This window comes from Biomphalaria glabrata, chromosome 2, assembly GCF_947242115.1.
Source record: "Biomphalaria glabrata chromosome 2, xgBioGlab47.1, whole genome shotgun sequence".
Lineage (NCBI taxonomy): Eukaryota > Metazoa > Mollusca > Gastropoda > Planorbidae > Biomphalaria > Biomphalaria glabrata.
In genome coordinates this window covers 41,587,311-41,605,850 of record NC_074712.1, presented here as the reverse complement: position 1 = coordinate 41,605,850, position 18,540 = coordinate 41,587,311, and the positions used below count along the sequence as shown (strand labels likewise).

The window sequence follows — 18,540 nt, the reverse complement described above, 5'->3', positions numbered from 1 at the left end:
TCCAGCTGCCAAGACTGGAGATGAAAGTCCTGATGGTGGTAAAGAGAATCCAAGGAAGCTTGACTAAGACTAAGACTAAGACTAAGACTGCTTTATTGATCCTTACGGAAATTTGTTGTGATTACAAGGACTCGTTTCTCATATAAAGACAACACAACAGAAACATACACATAAATACAACAGACAACATAAAGAGTTCATTCAGCGACTACACATAGGTATCTTGGTGCATTTCATGTTCCCTGATCAATGAGTGGCGGTGACTTTGAAGTTGATGGACATTAGCACGATGAAAGTCATCGACCAGGTCTGAAACCAACAGGCGATTGGCCCGATACTGAGACGAGAGAGAGAGGTCCTGATGGTGGTGAAGCCGAATGGAGCCTGAAGCCGAAGACGAGGGACCTTTGCACGAGGAGTGTTACCAACCTGCCCCACGAGCATGCCCTCCAGAAAAGGCTGAAGATGATGACTTGTCCCACCATTCCCAGTCTTGTAGATTTGAAAACCATCCCAGTCATTCTCCGCAAAGCCCTATGAAGTCACCTCTATGGCCAACGATCTTGGTATCCCCAGCCCTTACATCCTATAGCTCTCAATGTGCCAAGCGGCTACCCTAATTACCGAAGGACAAGAGAGCGATGCGACCACGACATCGCTGCAGCCACATGAAGACCAACTGGCAGAGAAGAAGAAGGCGACTTTTGTTGAATGCAACATGGATGACGATGCAACCACGACATCACTGCAGCCACATGAAGACCAACTGGCAGAGAAGAAGAAGGCGACTTTTGTTGAATGCAACATGGATGACGATGCAACCACGACATCACTGCAACCACATGAAGACCAACTGGCGGAGAAGAAGAAGGCGACTTTTGCTGAGTGCAATATGGATGACGATGCGATCACGACGTCGATACAACCAGATGAAGGCTAACTGGAGAAGAAAACGTTTTCTGAATTCAACGTGGATGGCGATGAAAGCACGAAGCAACCAGGTCAATGCAAACTTGAGGAGAAGAAGGAAGCGACCATTGCTGACTGCAACATGGATGGCTCCGTCAAGCTCAAGAGGCAAGCCAACCACCACAAATCGACCCCCACCTACAGCGATTAAACTTCACAGCCAATGTCATGAGGTTGATTCTGTCCGGGACGGACAGATCTAAGAAAAGGGCAGTGTTATAAACCTGGTGGTGGCACAGATGGGGGTAGTGGTGTGTGTGTAGTCAGCCGACGCAAATCGCCCCAGGCCAGCGCTAGACGAGCGGTCAACCGTGACGAGTTACGACTGTCGGCCGAGACGAGTGTCAACATGATGGTTCGGGAAGGTTCGACGTCGTGAACAGAGCTATATAAAGAGCGGAGGTGTCGCAGTCAAGACGGTTGAGAAAAGGGGCTCAATACAGCAAGGTTCACGAGAGAAGGTTCACGACAGGGGTTCAGAGCCCGGTTCACTACAGTCCGGTCGACTACAGCACAGTTCAGTTTGGTTCAGCGGTGTGGTTTTGTACGGAGCATTACGACGGTTCAGTGCGGAGTACTATCAAGTACAGTTGAGACGAACGGCGTCTTGATCTTGGTCTGTGATCCAGTCCGACACAACGAACCTAGTGTGTAAAGTCAGTCCTGAACTGTTGAACCCAGTGCAAGCTCGGAACGAGACGGAGAGGCCAGTGCAAGAGTTGATACGGCGGAACGGTGTTATCGGGGAGATATTTGTACAGTGTACGTGTTGCCAATTGTACAGTATTGGCTGTTATTTATTCAACTATTAAAGTGTTACCTTACTTTGGAGCCCTGAGTTGTCAAGTTCTTTAAGTTGGTGGTGTATGGTGCAGTTTGCAGAGAGCCTGGATAGTGAGAAGGGGGGGGGCGGGGGAAAGTGAGAGGGGGACACAATAGAAGTGCTTGCGAGAGAATGAGATACAGATACAGAGAGTGGAAGAGATTACAAAAGAATGAGATAAAGATACAGGGAGTGGAAGAGATTACAAAAGAATGAGATAAAGATACAGGGAGTGGAAGAGATTACAAAAGAATGAGATAAAGATACAGGGAGTGGAAGAGATTACAAAAGAATGAGATAAAGATACAGGGAGTGGAAGAGATTACAAAAGAATGAGATAAAGTTACAGAGAGTGGAAGAGATTACAAAAGAATGAGATAAAGATAGAGAGAGTGGAAGAGATTACAAAAGAATGAGATAAAGTTACAGAGAGTGGAAGAGATTACAAAAGAATGAGATAAAGTTACAGAGAGTGGAAGAGATTACAAAAGAATGAGATAAAGTTACAGAGAGTGGAAAAGATTACAAAAGAATGAGATAAAGATACAGGGAGTGATAGATTGGGGCTGGAGAGGATAGAGAGAGAAGGAAGCAGGGGAAGATAACCAGGCTGATGTAAAGAAATTGAATATTTGGCTCGGAATGTACGCCAGAACTAGCTCAACATTAAAACAAATTCTCGGGAGACAGTTGCTGAAAAATCTCAAGGAAACATAGTGTTGCTCTAGTGAACAAGAAATACACAAAATAACAACTGGATATTAGTCATAGAACTCAGAATTACATAGACAACAACTACTGGGTATTAGTCATAGAACTGAGAATTACATAGACAACAACAACTGAGTATTAGTGATAGAACTGAGAATTACTTAGACAATAACTGGGTATTAGTCATAGAACTGAGAATTACATAGACAACAACAACTGGGTATTAGTGATAGAACTGAGAATTACATAGACAATAACTGGGTATTAGTCATAGAACTGAGAATTACATAGACAACAACAACTGAGTATTAGTGATAGAACTGAGAATTACATAGACAACAACTGGGTATTAGTCATAGAACTGAGAATTACATAGACAACAACAACTGAGTATTAGTTATAGAACTGAGAATTACATAGACAACAACTGGGTATTAGTCATAGAACTGAGAATTACATAGACAACAACAACTGAGTATTAGTTATAGAACTGAGAATTACATAGACAACAACTGGGTATTAGTGATAGAACTGAGAATTACATAGACAACAACTGGGTATTAGTCATAGAACTGAGAATTACATAGACAATAACTACTGGGTATTAGTTATAGAACTGAGAATTACTTAGACAATAACGACTGGGTATTAGTCATAGAACTGAGAATTACATAGACAATAACGACTGGGTATTAGTTATAGAACTGAGAATTACTTAGACAATAACAACTGGGTATTAGTTATAGAACTGAGAATTACTTAGTCAATAACGACTGGGTATTAGTTATAGAACTGAGAATTACATAGACAATAACGACTGGGTATTAGTTATAGAACTGAGAATTACATAGACAATAACGACTGGGAATTAGTCATAGAACTGAGAATTACTTAGACAATAACAACTGGGTATTAGTTATAAAACTGAGAATTACATAGACAACAACTGGGTATTAGTTATAGAACTGAGAATTACTAAGACAACAATAACTGGGTATTAGTTATAGAACTGAGAATTACATAGACAACAACTGGGTATTAGTGATAGAACTGAGAATTACATAGACAACAACAACTGGGTATTAGTTATAGAACTGAGAATTACATAGACAATAACTGGGTATTAGTCATAGAACTGAGAATTACATAGACAACAACTGGGTATTAGTGATAAAACTGAGAATTACATAGACAACAACAACTGGGTATTAGTTATAGAACTGAGAATTACATAGACAACAACTGGGTATTAGTTATAGAACTGAGAATTACATAGACAATAACGACTGGGTATTAGTTATAGAACTGAGAATTACATAGACAACAACTGGGTATTAGTCATAGAACTGAGAATTACATAGACAATAACGACTGGGTATTAGTTATAGAACTGAGAATTACAAAGACAATAACGACTGGGTATTAATTATAGAACTGAGAATTACTTAGACAATAACGACTGGGTATTAGTTATAGAACTGAGAATTACTTAGACAATAACAACTGGGTATTAGTTATAGAACTGAGAATTACTTAGACAATAACGACTGGGTATTAGTTATAGAACTGAGAATTACATAGACAATAACGACTGGGTATTAGTTATAGAACTGAGAATTACATAGACAATAACGACTGGGTATTAGTCATAGAACTTAGAATTACATAGACAACAACTGGGTATTAGTTATAGAACTGAGAATTACTTAGACAATAACGACTGGGTATTAGATATAGAACTGAGAATTACTTAGACAATAACAACTGGGTATTAGTTATAGAACTGAGAATTACATAGACAACAACTGGGTATTAGTGATAGAACTGAGAATTACATAGACAACAACTGGGTATTAGTCATAGAACTGAGAATTACATAGACAACAACTGGGTATTAGTGATAGAACTGAGAATTACATAGACAATAACGACTGGGTATTAGTGATAGAACTGAGAATTACATAGACAATAACGACTGGGTATTAGTCATAGAACTGAGAATTACATAGACAACAACTGGGTATTAGTGATAGAACTGAGAATTACATAGACAACAACTGGGTATTAGTTATAGAACTGAGAATTACTTAGACAATAACGACTGGGTATTAGTCATAGAACTGAGAATTACATAGACAACAACTGGGTATTAGTGATAGAACTGAGAATTACATAGACAATAACGACTGGGTATTAGTTATAGAACTGAGAATTACATAGACAACAACTGGGTATTAGTCATAGAACTGAGAATTACTTAGACAATAACGACTGGGTATTAGTGATAGAACTGAGAATTACTTAGACAATAACGACTGGGTATTAGTGATAGAACTGAGAATTACATAGACAACAACTGGGTATTAGTGATAGAACTGAGAATTACTTAGACAATAACGACTGGGTATTAGTTATAGAACTGAGAATTACATAGACAACGACTGGGTATTAGTTATAGAACTGAGAATTACTTAGACAACAACTGGGTATTAGTGATAGAACTGATAATTACATAGACAATAACGACTGGGTATTAGTGATAGAACTGAGAATTACATAGACAATCACCACTGGGTATTAGTGATAGAACTGAGAATTACTTAGACAATAACAACTGGGTATTAGTTATAGAACTGAGAATTACTTAGACAATAACGACTGGGTATTAGTTATAGAACTGAGAATTACATAGACAACGACTGGGTATTAGTTATAGAACTGAGAATTACATAGACAATAACGACTGGGTATTAGTTATAGAACTGAGAATTACTTAGACAATAACGACTGGGTATTAGTCATAGAACTGAGAATTACATAGACAATAACCACTGGGTATTAGTTATAGAACTGAGAATTACATAGACAACGACTGGGTATTAGTTATAGAACTAAGAATTACATAGACAATAACGACTGGGTATTAGTTATAGAACTGAGAATTACATAGACAATAACGACTGGGTATTAGTAATAGAACTGAGAATTACATAGACAATAACGACTGGGTATTAGTTATAGAACTGAGAATTACATAGACAATAACGACTGGGTATTAGTTATAGAACTGAGAATTACATAGACAATAACGACTGGGTAGTAGTAATAGAACTGAGAATTACATAGACAATAACGACTGGGTATTAGTTATAGAACTGAGAATTACATAGACAATAACGACTGGGTATTAGTTATAGAACTGAGAATTACATAGACAATAACGACTGGGTATTAGTTATAGAACTGAGAATTACATAGACAATAACGACTGGATATTAGTAATAGAACTGAGAATTACATAGACAATAATGACTGGGTATTAGTTATAGAACTGAGAATTACATAGACAATAACGACTGGGTAGTAGTAATAGAACTGAGAATTACTTAGACAATAACAACTGGGTATTAGTTATAGAACTGAGAATTACATAGACAATAACGACTGGGTATTAGTTATAGAACTGAGAATTACATAGACAATAACGACTGGGTAGTAGTAATAGAACTGAGAATTACATAGACAATAACGACTGGGTATTAGTTATAGAACTGAGAATTACATAGACAATAACGACTGGGTATTAGTTATAGAACTGAGAATTACATAGACAATAACGACTGGGTATTAGTTATAGAACTGAGAATTACATAGACAATAACGACTGGATATTAGTAATAGAACTGAGAATTACATAGACAATAACGACTGGGTATTAGTTATAGAACTGAGAATTACATAGACAATAACGACTGGGTAGTAGTAATAGAACTGAGAATTACTTAGACAATAACAACTGGGTATTAGTTATAGAACTGAGAATTACATAGACAATAACGACTGGGTATTAGTAATAGAACTGAGAATTACATAGACAATAACGACTGGGTATTAGTTATAGAACTGAGAATTACATAGACAATAACGACTGGGTAGTAGTAATAGAACTGAGAATTACATAGACAACATCGACTGGGTATTAGTCGTAGAAATCAAAATTGCTAAGAAAACAGGAAATGATTATGACAACTAGAAATTATTTGAAGAGCAATGTATTACCCAGGGAACGGAAACAAATGTCGAGATATAAGAACTTAGACTTACTTAGACTTAGGTCCTCCCGCGCCGTTCGGCGCATTGGGCGGCAAGCTGTCTCCATAATGATCTGTCACTGGCAATGTCTGAAGCCTCTTCCCATCTGGTGTCCACTGTTCTGAGGTCCTCCATGAAGGTGTGTCGCCAGGTAATACGAGGACGTCCCTGTTTGCGCTTTCCTCGTTTTGGCTTCCATGTTATCGCAACTCTTGGTGTGCGTAATTCATTTTGACGTAGAACATGTCCCGCAAACCTCATGCGACGCTCAGTCACAACCTCACTAAGTGTTCGACTCCCAGTTCGGCAAAGGATTTCCTTGTTTGAGATCCGGTCTGTGTAACTGACTCCCAAAATCCGTCTCAGCCATCTCTGTTGAGCCACATTTAGTCTTTTCTCAATTTTGACAGATGACTTCCACGTCTCACATGCATATGTAGCAGTTGGAATGACGATTGTGTTGAGAAGGTGTATTTTTGTCTCGAGTCCAATGGCTTGGCTAGTCCAAATAGGCTGCAGCCTTTGGAAAATGCTCCCTGCCTTTCCTATTCGGCACGCTACATCATGGTAAGCATCTCCATCATTTGTTATGATGCTGCCAAGGTACGTGAACTTGTCCAACTCTTCAAGCTTTGACTCGCCAAGTCTGACGGGGACACCCTTTGCCTTATATCCCACTCGCATAATTTTAGTCTTATCCAAGTTTATGCGGAGGCCAATTTTGGGTGCCTCTCTGTCTAGGCTCTCCGTCATTTCTTGAATGCATTTATTTGTAGCCCCGAGTAGTGCAACATCATCAGCAAAGTCCAAGTCCGTCAATCGGAGTTGTTCATGCCATGGAATACCAAAGGCAGTCTGGTTCATTGCTCTCCTCATTATGTAGTCGATGGCTAGGAGGAAAAGGAAGGGAGATAAGATGCACCCCTGTCTCACACCTGTCTCGATTGTAAAAAACTCTGTTGTTCCCTCTTCTGTTTTAATGCTGCAACTAGACTGACTGTAAAGGTGTCGTAGGATCTGGACGAATTTTTCTGGTATACCGTATTCTCTAACTATTTTCCATAGTGATTCTCGGTGGACACTATCAAACGCTTTTTTGAAGTCCACGAAACTGATCGTTAGCCGTTGTTGGTACTCAAAACTTTGTTCTATGATATTTCGTAAAACGAAAATCTGCTCTGTACATGATCTGCCTCTTCGGAAACCTGCTTGTTCTTCTCTGAGCCTTTCATCTACAGACTGTTGAAGCCGTCTCAACAAAACAGTGCTGAAAACTTTGCCTGGGACAGAGAGGAGAGTAATGCCCCTCCAGTTGTTACAGTCTGCCAAGTTGCCCTTTTTTGGAAGCTTTACAATCACTCCCTTTTGCCAGTCCTCTGGGACTTTTGAAGTTCGCCAACAGAGATTTAAGAGATCAGTCATTCTGTTAACAATGCACTGTCCCCCATATTTTAGCATTTCTGCTGATATCATGTCTAGTCCTGGTGCTTTGTTATTCTTTAGCACTGCAATGGCCATGGTAACCTCCTCAGCAGTTATTGGGTCTGTCTTGACCTTGAGATCATTGTCTGGAGAGGGGTCCTTGAATATGTAAGTTATGTCTGGCGACAGTTGGTTAAGGGTCTCTTTAAAGTGCTCTACCCATCTTGCATCCTGTTCTTCTTTCGTTAACAAAGTTTTGCCTTGCTTGTCTTTTATTGGTGCCCCATGTCCACTCTTTGCTCCAGTGAGATCTCGGACAATACGATGGAGGGTTTTTGTGTCATTTCTGCTTGCAGCTGCTTGTGCCTCTTGTCCCTTCTGCTCAATCCAGTCCCGTTTATCTTGCCGACAGCTTCTCTTTACTTTCAGATCTGCTTCCCTATAGGCTTCTTCCGCTAGGCTGCGATCCTGTGTTTCATTTTTCTGATCTCGTCTACGTTTGGCCTCTTTCCTCTCATCTATCAATTTCCATGTTCTGTCTTGTATCCACCGTTCCTTGTATGAACCTCGCCTCCTTCCGATAACTTCTTCTGCGCACCCAATAGTGGTATCTTTGAAGTTGGCCCACTCTTCTTCAAGGGTCAATCTCCAAACGATGGAGGTCATCTCTGTTAGACGTGCGGACCCGCAGAGGAGCTGATATCGGCTCAGACCACTACCTTGTCAGTGGCAAATGTAAGCTCCGATTGAAACGCCAACCAAAACGAGCCACACGACCCCGCCCATTTAATGTAGAGAAGCTTAAAGACGGCAATACTGCAGCACAGTTCCAATTGAAACTAACGAACCGCTTTGAGGCTCTTGAGATATAAGAAAACAAAACGTAAATCAATTGGGAATATTTAAAGGGCTTTTGCAATAGAAGTCTGAGACTAGCCGTCTCTTAGGAGCCTGTATAAAAAGCTATATAACAAACAAATCTAGATTACAACACAAATCTAGATAGCAAAACAAATCTAGCTACCTCATATATCAATTGGTACAACAAGCAAAATGTGTGTCCCATCTTCGCTATTTACTCTTATGCTCAATGGTTATCTGCTTGGTTATCTCCCTTCAGTTGACAGGAAATATTTTTTTCGGGCCACCTTATTCCCAGTATTTGTCGTAGGTAACTTTGGTAACCGGAAACCTTCTCCTCGCTACCCGCACCCCCACTGATCCATAAAAGTGATTACATCGTAGGGCAATGAAGATGCTATCAAAATGAAAATTGAAAGTTGCGCCAAACAAGTTCCAATAAAAAAAGGTTAACCACAATTACCAATAAGATGATCAAATACACTCACTAACCTGATGAAGTGTAATAATTGTCCACGTTGGTTACCTGAAGACTAGGACTAAGACTGCTTTATTGATCTTTATGGAAATTCGTTAAGATTACAAGGACTCTATTCTCATGCCATATAAAGACAACACAACAGAAACATACACATAAATAGAACAGACACAACATAAAGAGTTTATTCAGCGACTACACACAGACATCTTGGCGCTTTTCATGCTTCCTGATCAAAGGGTGACGTTGATAGAGTCTGACCGAGTCAGGTAGGAACGAGTTTTTGTACCGCTCTTTTCTTGACTTGATTGACAAGGTGTGGTATACTGGTAAACAAAACCTAAACGGTTTTCATATTTGGTTAAATTTTCAGTCATTACAAATTAATTACTTGATTGATTCAAAATAATTGATGCAATTACACTCATTAAAAGCGAGGTTTAAAAACAAAAAAGGAAACTTTGATATTTTAATTGTTATGTTCGTAATTTCTTTGAACAGAGTTCTACAATGCTCTCAGACAAATGTTACGTTGATCCCAAGAAATAACCAATTCTTACATTTAACCCGCAATAAGTCATTGTTACAACTCATTTATGTCTTCTCCACAGACACCGGAACTGTCCAGTTTTCTCAAGAGGTGTCATCTAGGAATGGACAACCAGATGGAGGCAGTGTACACCCTCTTCCTGGTCACCTTACTCTACATAGTGCCCATGGTCATTATTGGCATCTTCTACCTGATCATCTCACATCATCTATGGAATGTCCGAGTGCCCGGAAGTGTCGTGCGTAACACGAGTGAGTACTTTGAAGATTGTTGTCAAATTTATGGACAGTCAAGTCGAGACCAATAGCTATAGTAGGCCGCAACACTGGCCTGCAAGCGTCACAACCTGTGGGCAGTGGAGACCAACAGCAGGTTGCCACGTCGTACAGACATGTGACGTGAAAGCGAGCTATTGATCTCCACTGCCGTTGTGACGTTGTGGGTCTGTGTTCAGGCCTTCAATGACGGTTAGTCTCGGTCAAGTTCGTTACGAATGTGTTTTTGTTTGGCATATATGTGTGTGTGTCTATATAAGCGTTGGATCATGTTTGATAGGATGTCAACAAAATGAGCAGAATTGATGAAGAAGACACTGCAAAGTTCAATTTCAGATTTCCAGCACGCTTGCTAATATAATCAATTTCACATCCCAAAAAGTTGAAGCCAGTGGCCTATCTCTAACACCTCAAATTTTTCTTTTTTTCCCAGGACCTCCAGTCACGTTAAATTAGGTCATTTATTTTATACGAGTCTTTCCGTCCTTGTTAGAAGGCGGGCCAAGTAGATCTCACTATTACCGTTACTTTATATCTGGAGACGCTCGCATCTGCAAAAGACAAACTGACTTCTATTTAGTAGTCTCAAATCACGTTTAAATATTGGTGTGGTAGTCATATACTAGGTTGTTATCGCTGGAAGGGGTAAAGGTTTCTTACACATTAGAAAAAAATCGACCAAATGATTACAGTAGCGGCCCTAGGGGATAGTAAGTGGGGCAACCATCACAGGCCCCGCGCCTTCATATTCGCAATCCAGATCAGTTCTCATTAACTAGGACTTTTTACGCAATATTTTGGAAGCCTTTCCGGCATCTATAATATGATACCAATTACCATGCAAGCTCTTAACATGTCATTTTTGGTTTCAGATACCGTTCAGTTTCGGTAAAGACAGCGTCTTACGACCTGACGATTCTACGAGGCTATCATTGTTGAAGTAGCCGGAAGCGACCAATTAACATCTTTTATTTCGTATATAAACAATATCCAATCGGATTTAAATAGGAAAACGCGTAGTGATCAAGTTTGAACCAGTTGCATGGCTATAGTTATTTCTACACAAGATTCAGAACTCATTTAATTAAAATTTCCACGGTATTAAATCTCATATACGTACACTAGTGTTGGCTACGAACAGTCTCACAAGACATTTCCCCTAACACTTTAATCTCCGAAATAACAATTTCCCATTCTCTTAATAACCTTTCCATACCAACTGTTTCTGACGTCACGACCTTTGACGCGTCAACGAGCTATTGGTTAAGACGTCGCAATTCAGTGTTGAGGTCTACCAAAACAATTATAATACAAGATTACAAAGAGAGTTCGTGTTACACAAACTCAGAGGCGGCCCCCGTCGAAGTCGGATCCCTGTCGGATCTGCATATTCGCAAATAATATTCAAGAGGTGATTTAATTTTGATGTAAAATGTTTTACACGTTTTGGATGTTCCTTCAGAGTTGAAGATAATTACTTCCTAGTCCAAACCTCCCGCAGGACGACGGGGGATGGGAGCGGGCAGGGTTTGAACCCTGGGCCATCCATAAATCTGAACGACAGTCCAGCGCGCAAACCGCACGACCAGGCAGCCATCCGATGGTCAAAAGTAATAATGTTTCAAAGATTCATTTGCCGTAAATTTAAATTTAATAAAAAAATAGTAGATTAGTTTTAGCATATTAAAACATTACAATATTGATCAAAACGTTTGGAAATGAAAATCTACACTTTTTTTTTACACTTTAAGTTTAGAAATTGAAATTCTACATCATAATCTAGTCTATTTTAGTCTAAACTAGATCTAGAAATTCTAGATCTAGACTCTAAAATAATTTTAATTAGAATATAAATCCAGATCTAGATATACTGTAATAAAAATCTAGATCTAGTTTAAAAAATCTAGATTAGATCTAAATCAAGATATCATTCCTTTTTTAAACGCGAGTCACATAACGAGGCTTAATAAACATTACTATACCGAGTTCTTTTTTCATTTCATTTGAAGAATTAATTCCATATAACGTCAGAGGGAAAAAAAAAACACTACGTCACACGGCCTAGCTAGACTAAAAATCGCCTTCATCTATAAGAGCCATTTATCGAGTGTTCATAGACTTTGGTGCACCGAGTGCGTTCTTTAAGCATTTCATTTAAAGAATTCATTCCATATGACGTCAAAGGAAAAAAAACACTACGTCACACGGCCTAGCTAGAATAAAAATCGCATTCATCATTACGAGCCTTTTATCGAGTGTTCATAGACATTGGTGCACCGAGTGCGTTCTTTTAGCATTTCATTTAAATAATTCATTCCATATGACGTCAAAGGAAAAAAAACACTACGTCACAAGGCCTAGCTAGACTAAAAATCACCTTTATCAACACGAGCCATTTCTCGAGTTTTCATAGACATTGGTGCACCGAGTGCGTTCTTTTAGCATTTCATTTAAAGAATTCATTCCATGTGACGTCAAAGGAAAAAAAAACACTACGTCACACGGCTTAGTTAGACTAAAATATGTTTTCATTAATACAAGCAATTTTTTCGAGGGTTAATAGACATTGGTGCACCGAGTGCGTTCTTTTAACATTACATTTAAAGAGTCCATTCATATGACGTCAAAGAAAAAAAAATTCCATTACCTCACAATAGGCTAGTACCGGTACCATAAAAAAAAATGTCTTTATTTACACGAGATATTTAACGAGGGTTCATAGACATTGGTGCACTGAGTTCTAATAGATATTATTTAAAAAGGATCAAAGCCACATTGTTTTTGCGTTTTGTCTGTCAGTCGGTCTGTCCGTTATCTTGATATAAAAAAAACAACTAAAAGTTATTAAAAATTGATTAACCTTTATTTTACGTTTCAAAACATCGCAATAATTTTTAGGTATGAACACAATTGAAAAGTTTATATAATAGATTGTTCCGGATGTTTGTATAAATAGTAAAAGAAAAAGAGAATTTCAGATAAATGTAATACCGTTAATTAAATTTTTTGGATGGTCTCGTATAAAAATTAGATGTACTACAGCCACGTGGAGAGATTTTCATACCTTACTTTGGTGTTTGGATTCTGTTTTCCTTAAAAATCGGAACATAATATTAACGATAATTAGATTTTTTAATGTTTTAGGTAGAAAGTTAAATGTACTGTAAGAGAGTAGTGAGTTAAAATATTTTTCATAAAAATCCGTAAAAACATTATTTCGTAAATGAGAAGATTATTTGTTTATTAATTAGAAGAGGAAGTTCAAACAATTATTTGGCGTTAGTAGATTTTTAAATAAATTCGGAAATTTCTGGGGACGATTTGTAAGAAACAAAATCCGGAACTTTCTTTATCGATTACAAAACTTCTATGTTATGTTTTACAAGAAAATTAAATGTCTAAAAAGTAATTTTCAGTAATCAATTCTAGTAAATTACTTTTTTTAAAAGCCTTATGCGATTTCAAACAATCATTACGCATAATTCATGTTTTATAAAACAATATCCGGAACATTTTTACAATTAATGAAATATAAGTCAGTATAGAGATTATGATTTAGCATTAATATGCTATTTACATAAAAAACGGAACAACATATTATTGATAATGTGTTGAATGTAATATAAGTTAGAAGAGCAAACAAACATTTGTTGGCGTTGATTAGTTTTGCACAAAAAAATCCGGAACAATCAATTTTAGATACTTAAAACTATTGAGATGTTATGGGAGGAACATTAAAGCGTAAATCAGATTTTCAATAGCTTTTAGAGTTCTAGTTTTTTAAATCTAATCGTGACGGACAGACCGACCAACAGACAAAACGCACAAAAATAAGCTTCTTTTATTCGGATGGGGGCACTAAACAAAAAATAAATAAAATCTGATTTTTAAAAAAGTTTAAGGAATTGGTTTAGCATCTGATCATGTTGCGACGTTACGCTACTGCACGAAAATCGCTGCATAAAAAGTCCATTTAAAAAAATGTGCGTGATATTTACATACAACGTGCATTATTAGCCTTTATAAACAAACAGAAATGTTTTCTTTTAAAAGTAGCCGTTGCACCTAAACTTTTCAAGCTGGATTTAATGATGAAATAATATTTTTCATATCTCTTCTAGTTTTCGAGATCTGAGTGTGACAGACGGACAGACGGACAGACGGACATTTTGCACAAACCTAATAGCGGCTTTTTCCCCTTACGGGGGCCGCTAAAAAGGAAAAAAAGGTTTTATATAGCGCTACTTTCATGCTTATAGCATACACAGAGCGCTATGGTCGAATCTCATTTGTGGACCAGTAGGGGGTGGGGGGAGGGGTATCTGTGAGAAGGTTTTCCGTGCTGCCTTTAGGCGTTCAGTAAACACATCTCTGCTTGAGTCGGGTGCCATAGGTAGCCAAGACAAGCCAAGTTCAAGCGTACTTAGCCTCTCGACCACACCTCCCTACGACTGGACTCCAATGGACCAGTTAATGTGCTATACCAGATTGGGCAACGTTTTTGTATCGAGGGCCTCATTTTTAAAAATTTGCGAAAGGCGGGCCGCATATGTATATACAACTTAGAGAGATACTATAGCTAACTGTGTAGAATGTCTTTTAATTCATATTTACATTGTATTATATTCACGTTTCTTTTTTTTTTTTCACACTCCACGTTAAGGAACTACAACAAGAGTTAGCAATGTTTGAAATCAATTTTTACGATTTTTAAAAAAAAATTGCTTTTGTCTTTTTATATTACAATATCCCCTCAAGTATACAGTTGTACGTAATGTGCAGTATTCTACTTTTTACACTCATGCATATTTTTCCGGAACTGTGGAAATAGCTTACTAGTTGTTACCCTTGTGACTGCTGTCAAATTAAAGTCAGTCAAAATCGACCAGTAATTATACTGTTTTAGTTTCCATACAAAAAATAAATGCTCGTTCACTGAATCAGACAATATATGTTCTGGTAGTTAAATGCTGGGAAGAGCGAAACTTGCCTTTGTGGAGCAACACCAGAGATTGCTGACCATGTCCTTCAGTGGTGCATACTAAATCAAGAGACCCAAACAAGACTCTGGCCCCAAAACCCTCCTATAGAACCAAAAGGTTTTGGAGAACTGCCTGATCTGGAAACCACTGCTCAGTTCATTTCAGATATAAGATTACTTATCTGAACCCTCCAACATGTAAAATCAGAACGAAGAAGAAGAACTGATGTATGTGTACACAAATAGTGTGAACTGCAGCACATTTCTAAAGTGTTGACATACAGCTTCTGGAACACATAAGACTCCCGTGGTAGTACTGAGTGGAGCTTCTTTTTGCTTGTAGTTATGTCCTCTGTAGCTGAATCAGCTTCTGCGCTAAATGGTGAGCTGATGGTATTGAAAACTGGTTCTTAACGTCTTAAAATTTGCTTTTATAAATTGCACAATTAAGGGATCTAAATAAGTGTAATAATAATAATAATAATAATCTTTATTGTCCGTATGGAAATTTGTCTTACAATTTGTGCATTACACCAAACAAAAAAACATTATAACTATATTATAACATTTCACTAGAAATAGTTTTACCCTTCAGCAAAGGAAAATTACAAGACCTGTTTTCTTTTGCTTGCTTGTAGAGATGGGAAAGCCTTTTTGAAAAGATTTAACATGCATCATATGCAAAAAAAAACAAACTTTGCAGTAGCAATTATGAAACAAATGAAATCTTTTTCCACTCTTCATTAGAAATATTGGTAAAAAATTCACAGTCAATGTCCTTCAAGTAACATAACAATTTCTTGCTTTAAATTTTATATTCTTCTCATTTGCCTTGCCCATGCTAAGTTAGCGGATACAGTGGCTAACTTTGTTCCTAAATCGGAACTACATGTGGTTAACATATCTTAGCTCTATTAGGTTCGATTACTATGTTCTGTTAATCAATTCTATGTTGAAACATTATGCAGCTTTGTCCAAACTTTCCTGTTTAGAGCTTATGGTTGGGATATTTTTTATAGAAAAAAATAAATATTTTACTCAGTCAAAGATCGAGCTCCATCAGTTGTTACACTTGTCATCTTGTTCCAAGCATACCCAACATTCAACACAGTTCTTCATAGCATTAAATAAATACTGATCAGAGATTGTATCTTGAATTGAGTGTATTGGTGTAAAGCCAATAAGAAAATCTTCGTTTACTTGAAACTTTTTATAATAGACAGTTTCAATAATTTATATAGATATTATTTTAAATATATTTGGATTTTTATATGTTATATTCTGTGGGCACACCTGATTTCTGTAGGTGTCGGCGGGCCGCATAAAACACTCCGGCGGGCCGCATGTGGCCCGCAGGTCGTAATTTGCCCACCCCTGTGCTATACCCAATCAGCATTCAGAACGATTGACTATGATTTATTCATATTGTTTTTTCCAATTGGCTACTGTGGCCGTGGGAAAACCAGTGCTAAAAAAAAAAAAAGCGGGACTATTTTTTCATTATTTATTTTGAAAACCCGTGGTATAGATTTCCTCAAAAGTGGGATCTGCGAAAGTTAAGGGACAACTGTAGCTCCTATCGTACACCTTATTCTATAAAGAACATCAATTTCGCTTCGCATTCTGACGACGCATCAGGAGAGAGGTTACATAATATTATTATTAGTGCAAAGCGACAAGCCAGGAAAGTTCCGTGGCTGAATCCGACTGTGACCGTCTAAACAACTTTTTGGTTCTTGGTTCTCCTCCGTAATTAATAGTTACTTTACGTCTCCAACTTAGAAGAAATTCTATACTCTTAAGCGAGCAATTCTTATTTATATATATATATAATTTCAAAAACGGCTCTAAAATTTCAAGTTATATGTATATAAATGAGAAAAAAATTCTAAACTCATTGGCCACATGGGGAAATTCGAGGTCGACCGTTATATCGGTGTGAAAATGTTTCATTATCGAAAAATTTTGGCAAGAATGTTTAATGAATGAAAATTTTCCATGACGTCAAACGGAAAAAAACGGCCGCTTACGCTTACAATGAAATATATTCAATCAGATGCCAGAAGTTGCTTGACCGATGAACTAAGTGCGGCGTGTGTAACTTTGAAGAACACACGGTATACACCAGATATCAAACTGTTATTGTCTACCACACAACAGCAGAAGTCGCACTGATTGACCTGCCCTAAGACTTCAAATCTGTAGGTCAGGAAAATAAAATAGAATAAACAAGTAATATTGTTACTAAGCTGTTTTTATACATGCACTTGACTTACTGGCTGTAGCACTTGTCTTCTATAGCGGCGTCACTAGTAGACCTACTGGGCACGCAACAATCTTCATTGTTTTTTAATTGAAATTAATTGGCACTCGGACTGAAAAAGGTTCGCCAGCCCTGTCATTGGATCCTTCTTGAACATTCTAGGATCCTTTTCTCTAGTTCTGCAGTTCGCGATCCTACAGGCATATGCCCATGACCCATGACCCATGAAGGCATCCATTGGTAGTTAGTGGGTCTGAAGTAAATGGAACGTTTACCTACTAGTCGTAAAATAGTTATTGTGTATGAGTTAATGATGACTATACATCCACTTTTAAACTCCCTAACCTTCACTTTTTTTTTTTTACTTTCTTCTACTCGTTCACTTTTTTTTATCCACATTAAATGTACAATGTCATCAAAACATAATTAACAGAGATTAAAGAAAACATAAAAAATAAAAGAAACATCAAAGAAACATAAAGCCCCTCCCCTCCTGATTGTAATGTTCCTGAACTCAATTTCATTGCCATGTACAAGCCAGTGAACAGAAGTGAACAACTCCTGTTTAAAATGAGTTTGACCCAATTCAGGGGTAAAAAAAAAAAATTAGAAAAATCCAACACTGAATCCCCTGACGTCTTTAATTAATTACTAATTAGAGTCAAAAGCTTTTTAATTTAATCTACATTATTCAAGATTTGTTTCAAGTTTTTTTCTTAAAGTAGGTTGTTAAATCACCGGAGCAGTGTTTCTTAAACTGTTCTCCCAAGGACCCCGTAGAGTAAACTTGGATTAGTAAGTAAAGCTGTAGGTAATCCACTTAAACCATCTATCCATAATCACATACACCCAGCCACACACACACACACACACACACCCAGTCACATATACACACAAACACACCCTGCTCCTCCATCACACACAGAAACACATGATAAGTTGATGTTTCTTCTTTGAAAGTGTAATCTACAATTGTGGAACTTTTTTTTTCTTAAGTAACTCCCTTTATAATAAAGAGTGGCCCTTCCCACCCCTGCAAACTTGACTGAGAGTGTGGCCCTGTCTACTTCTATAAACTTGACTTAGAGTGTGGCCCTGTCCACTTCTATAAACTT

General features: G+C 37.7%; 1 protein-coding gene across 4 annotated transcripts in view; it reads left to right on the top strand.

The window, feature by feature from the left end:
* Nucleotides 1-18,540, top strand: part of LOC106054497 (orexin receptor type 2-like) — a 254,435-nt gene that overhangs the window by 169,824 nt on the left and 66,071 nt on the right. For all 4 annotated transcript variants that reach the window (XR_008776610.1, XM_056020623.1, XM_056020622.1 and 1 more), the window contains one exon: nucleotides 9,968-10,157. Coding sequence is in view for 3 of the 4 variants with exons in the window: in XM_056020623.1 (XP_055876598.1) it covers nucleotides 9,968-10,157 (190 nt within the window). In the remaining variant the exon portion in view is untranslated. The remainder of the gene's footprint in view (nucleotides 1-9,967; nucleotides 10,158-18,540) is intronic.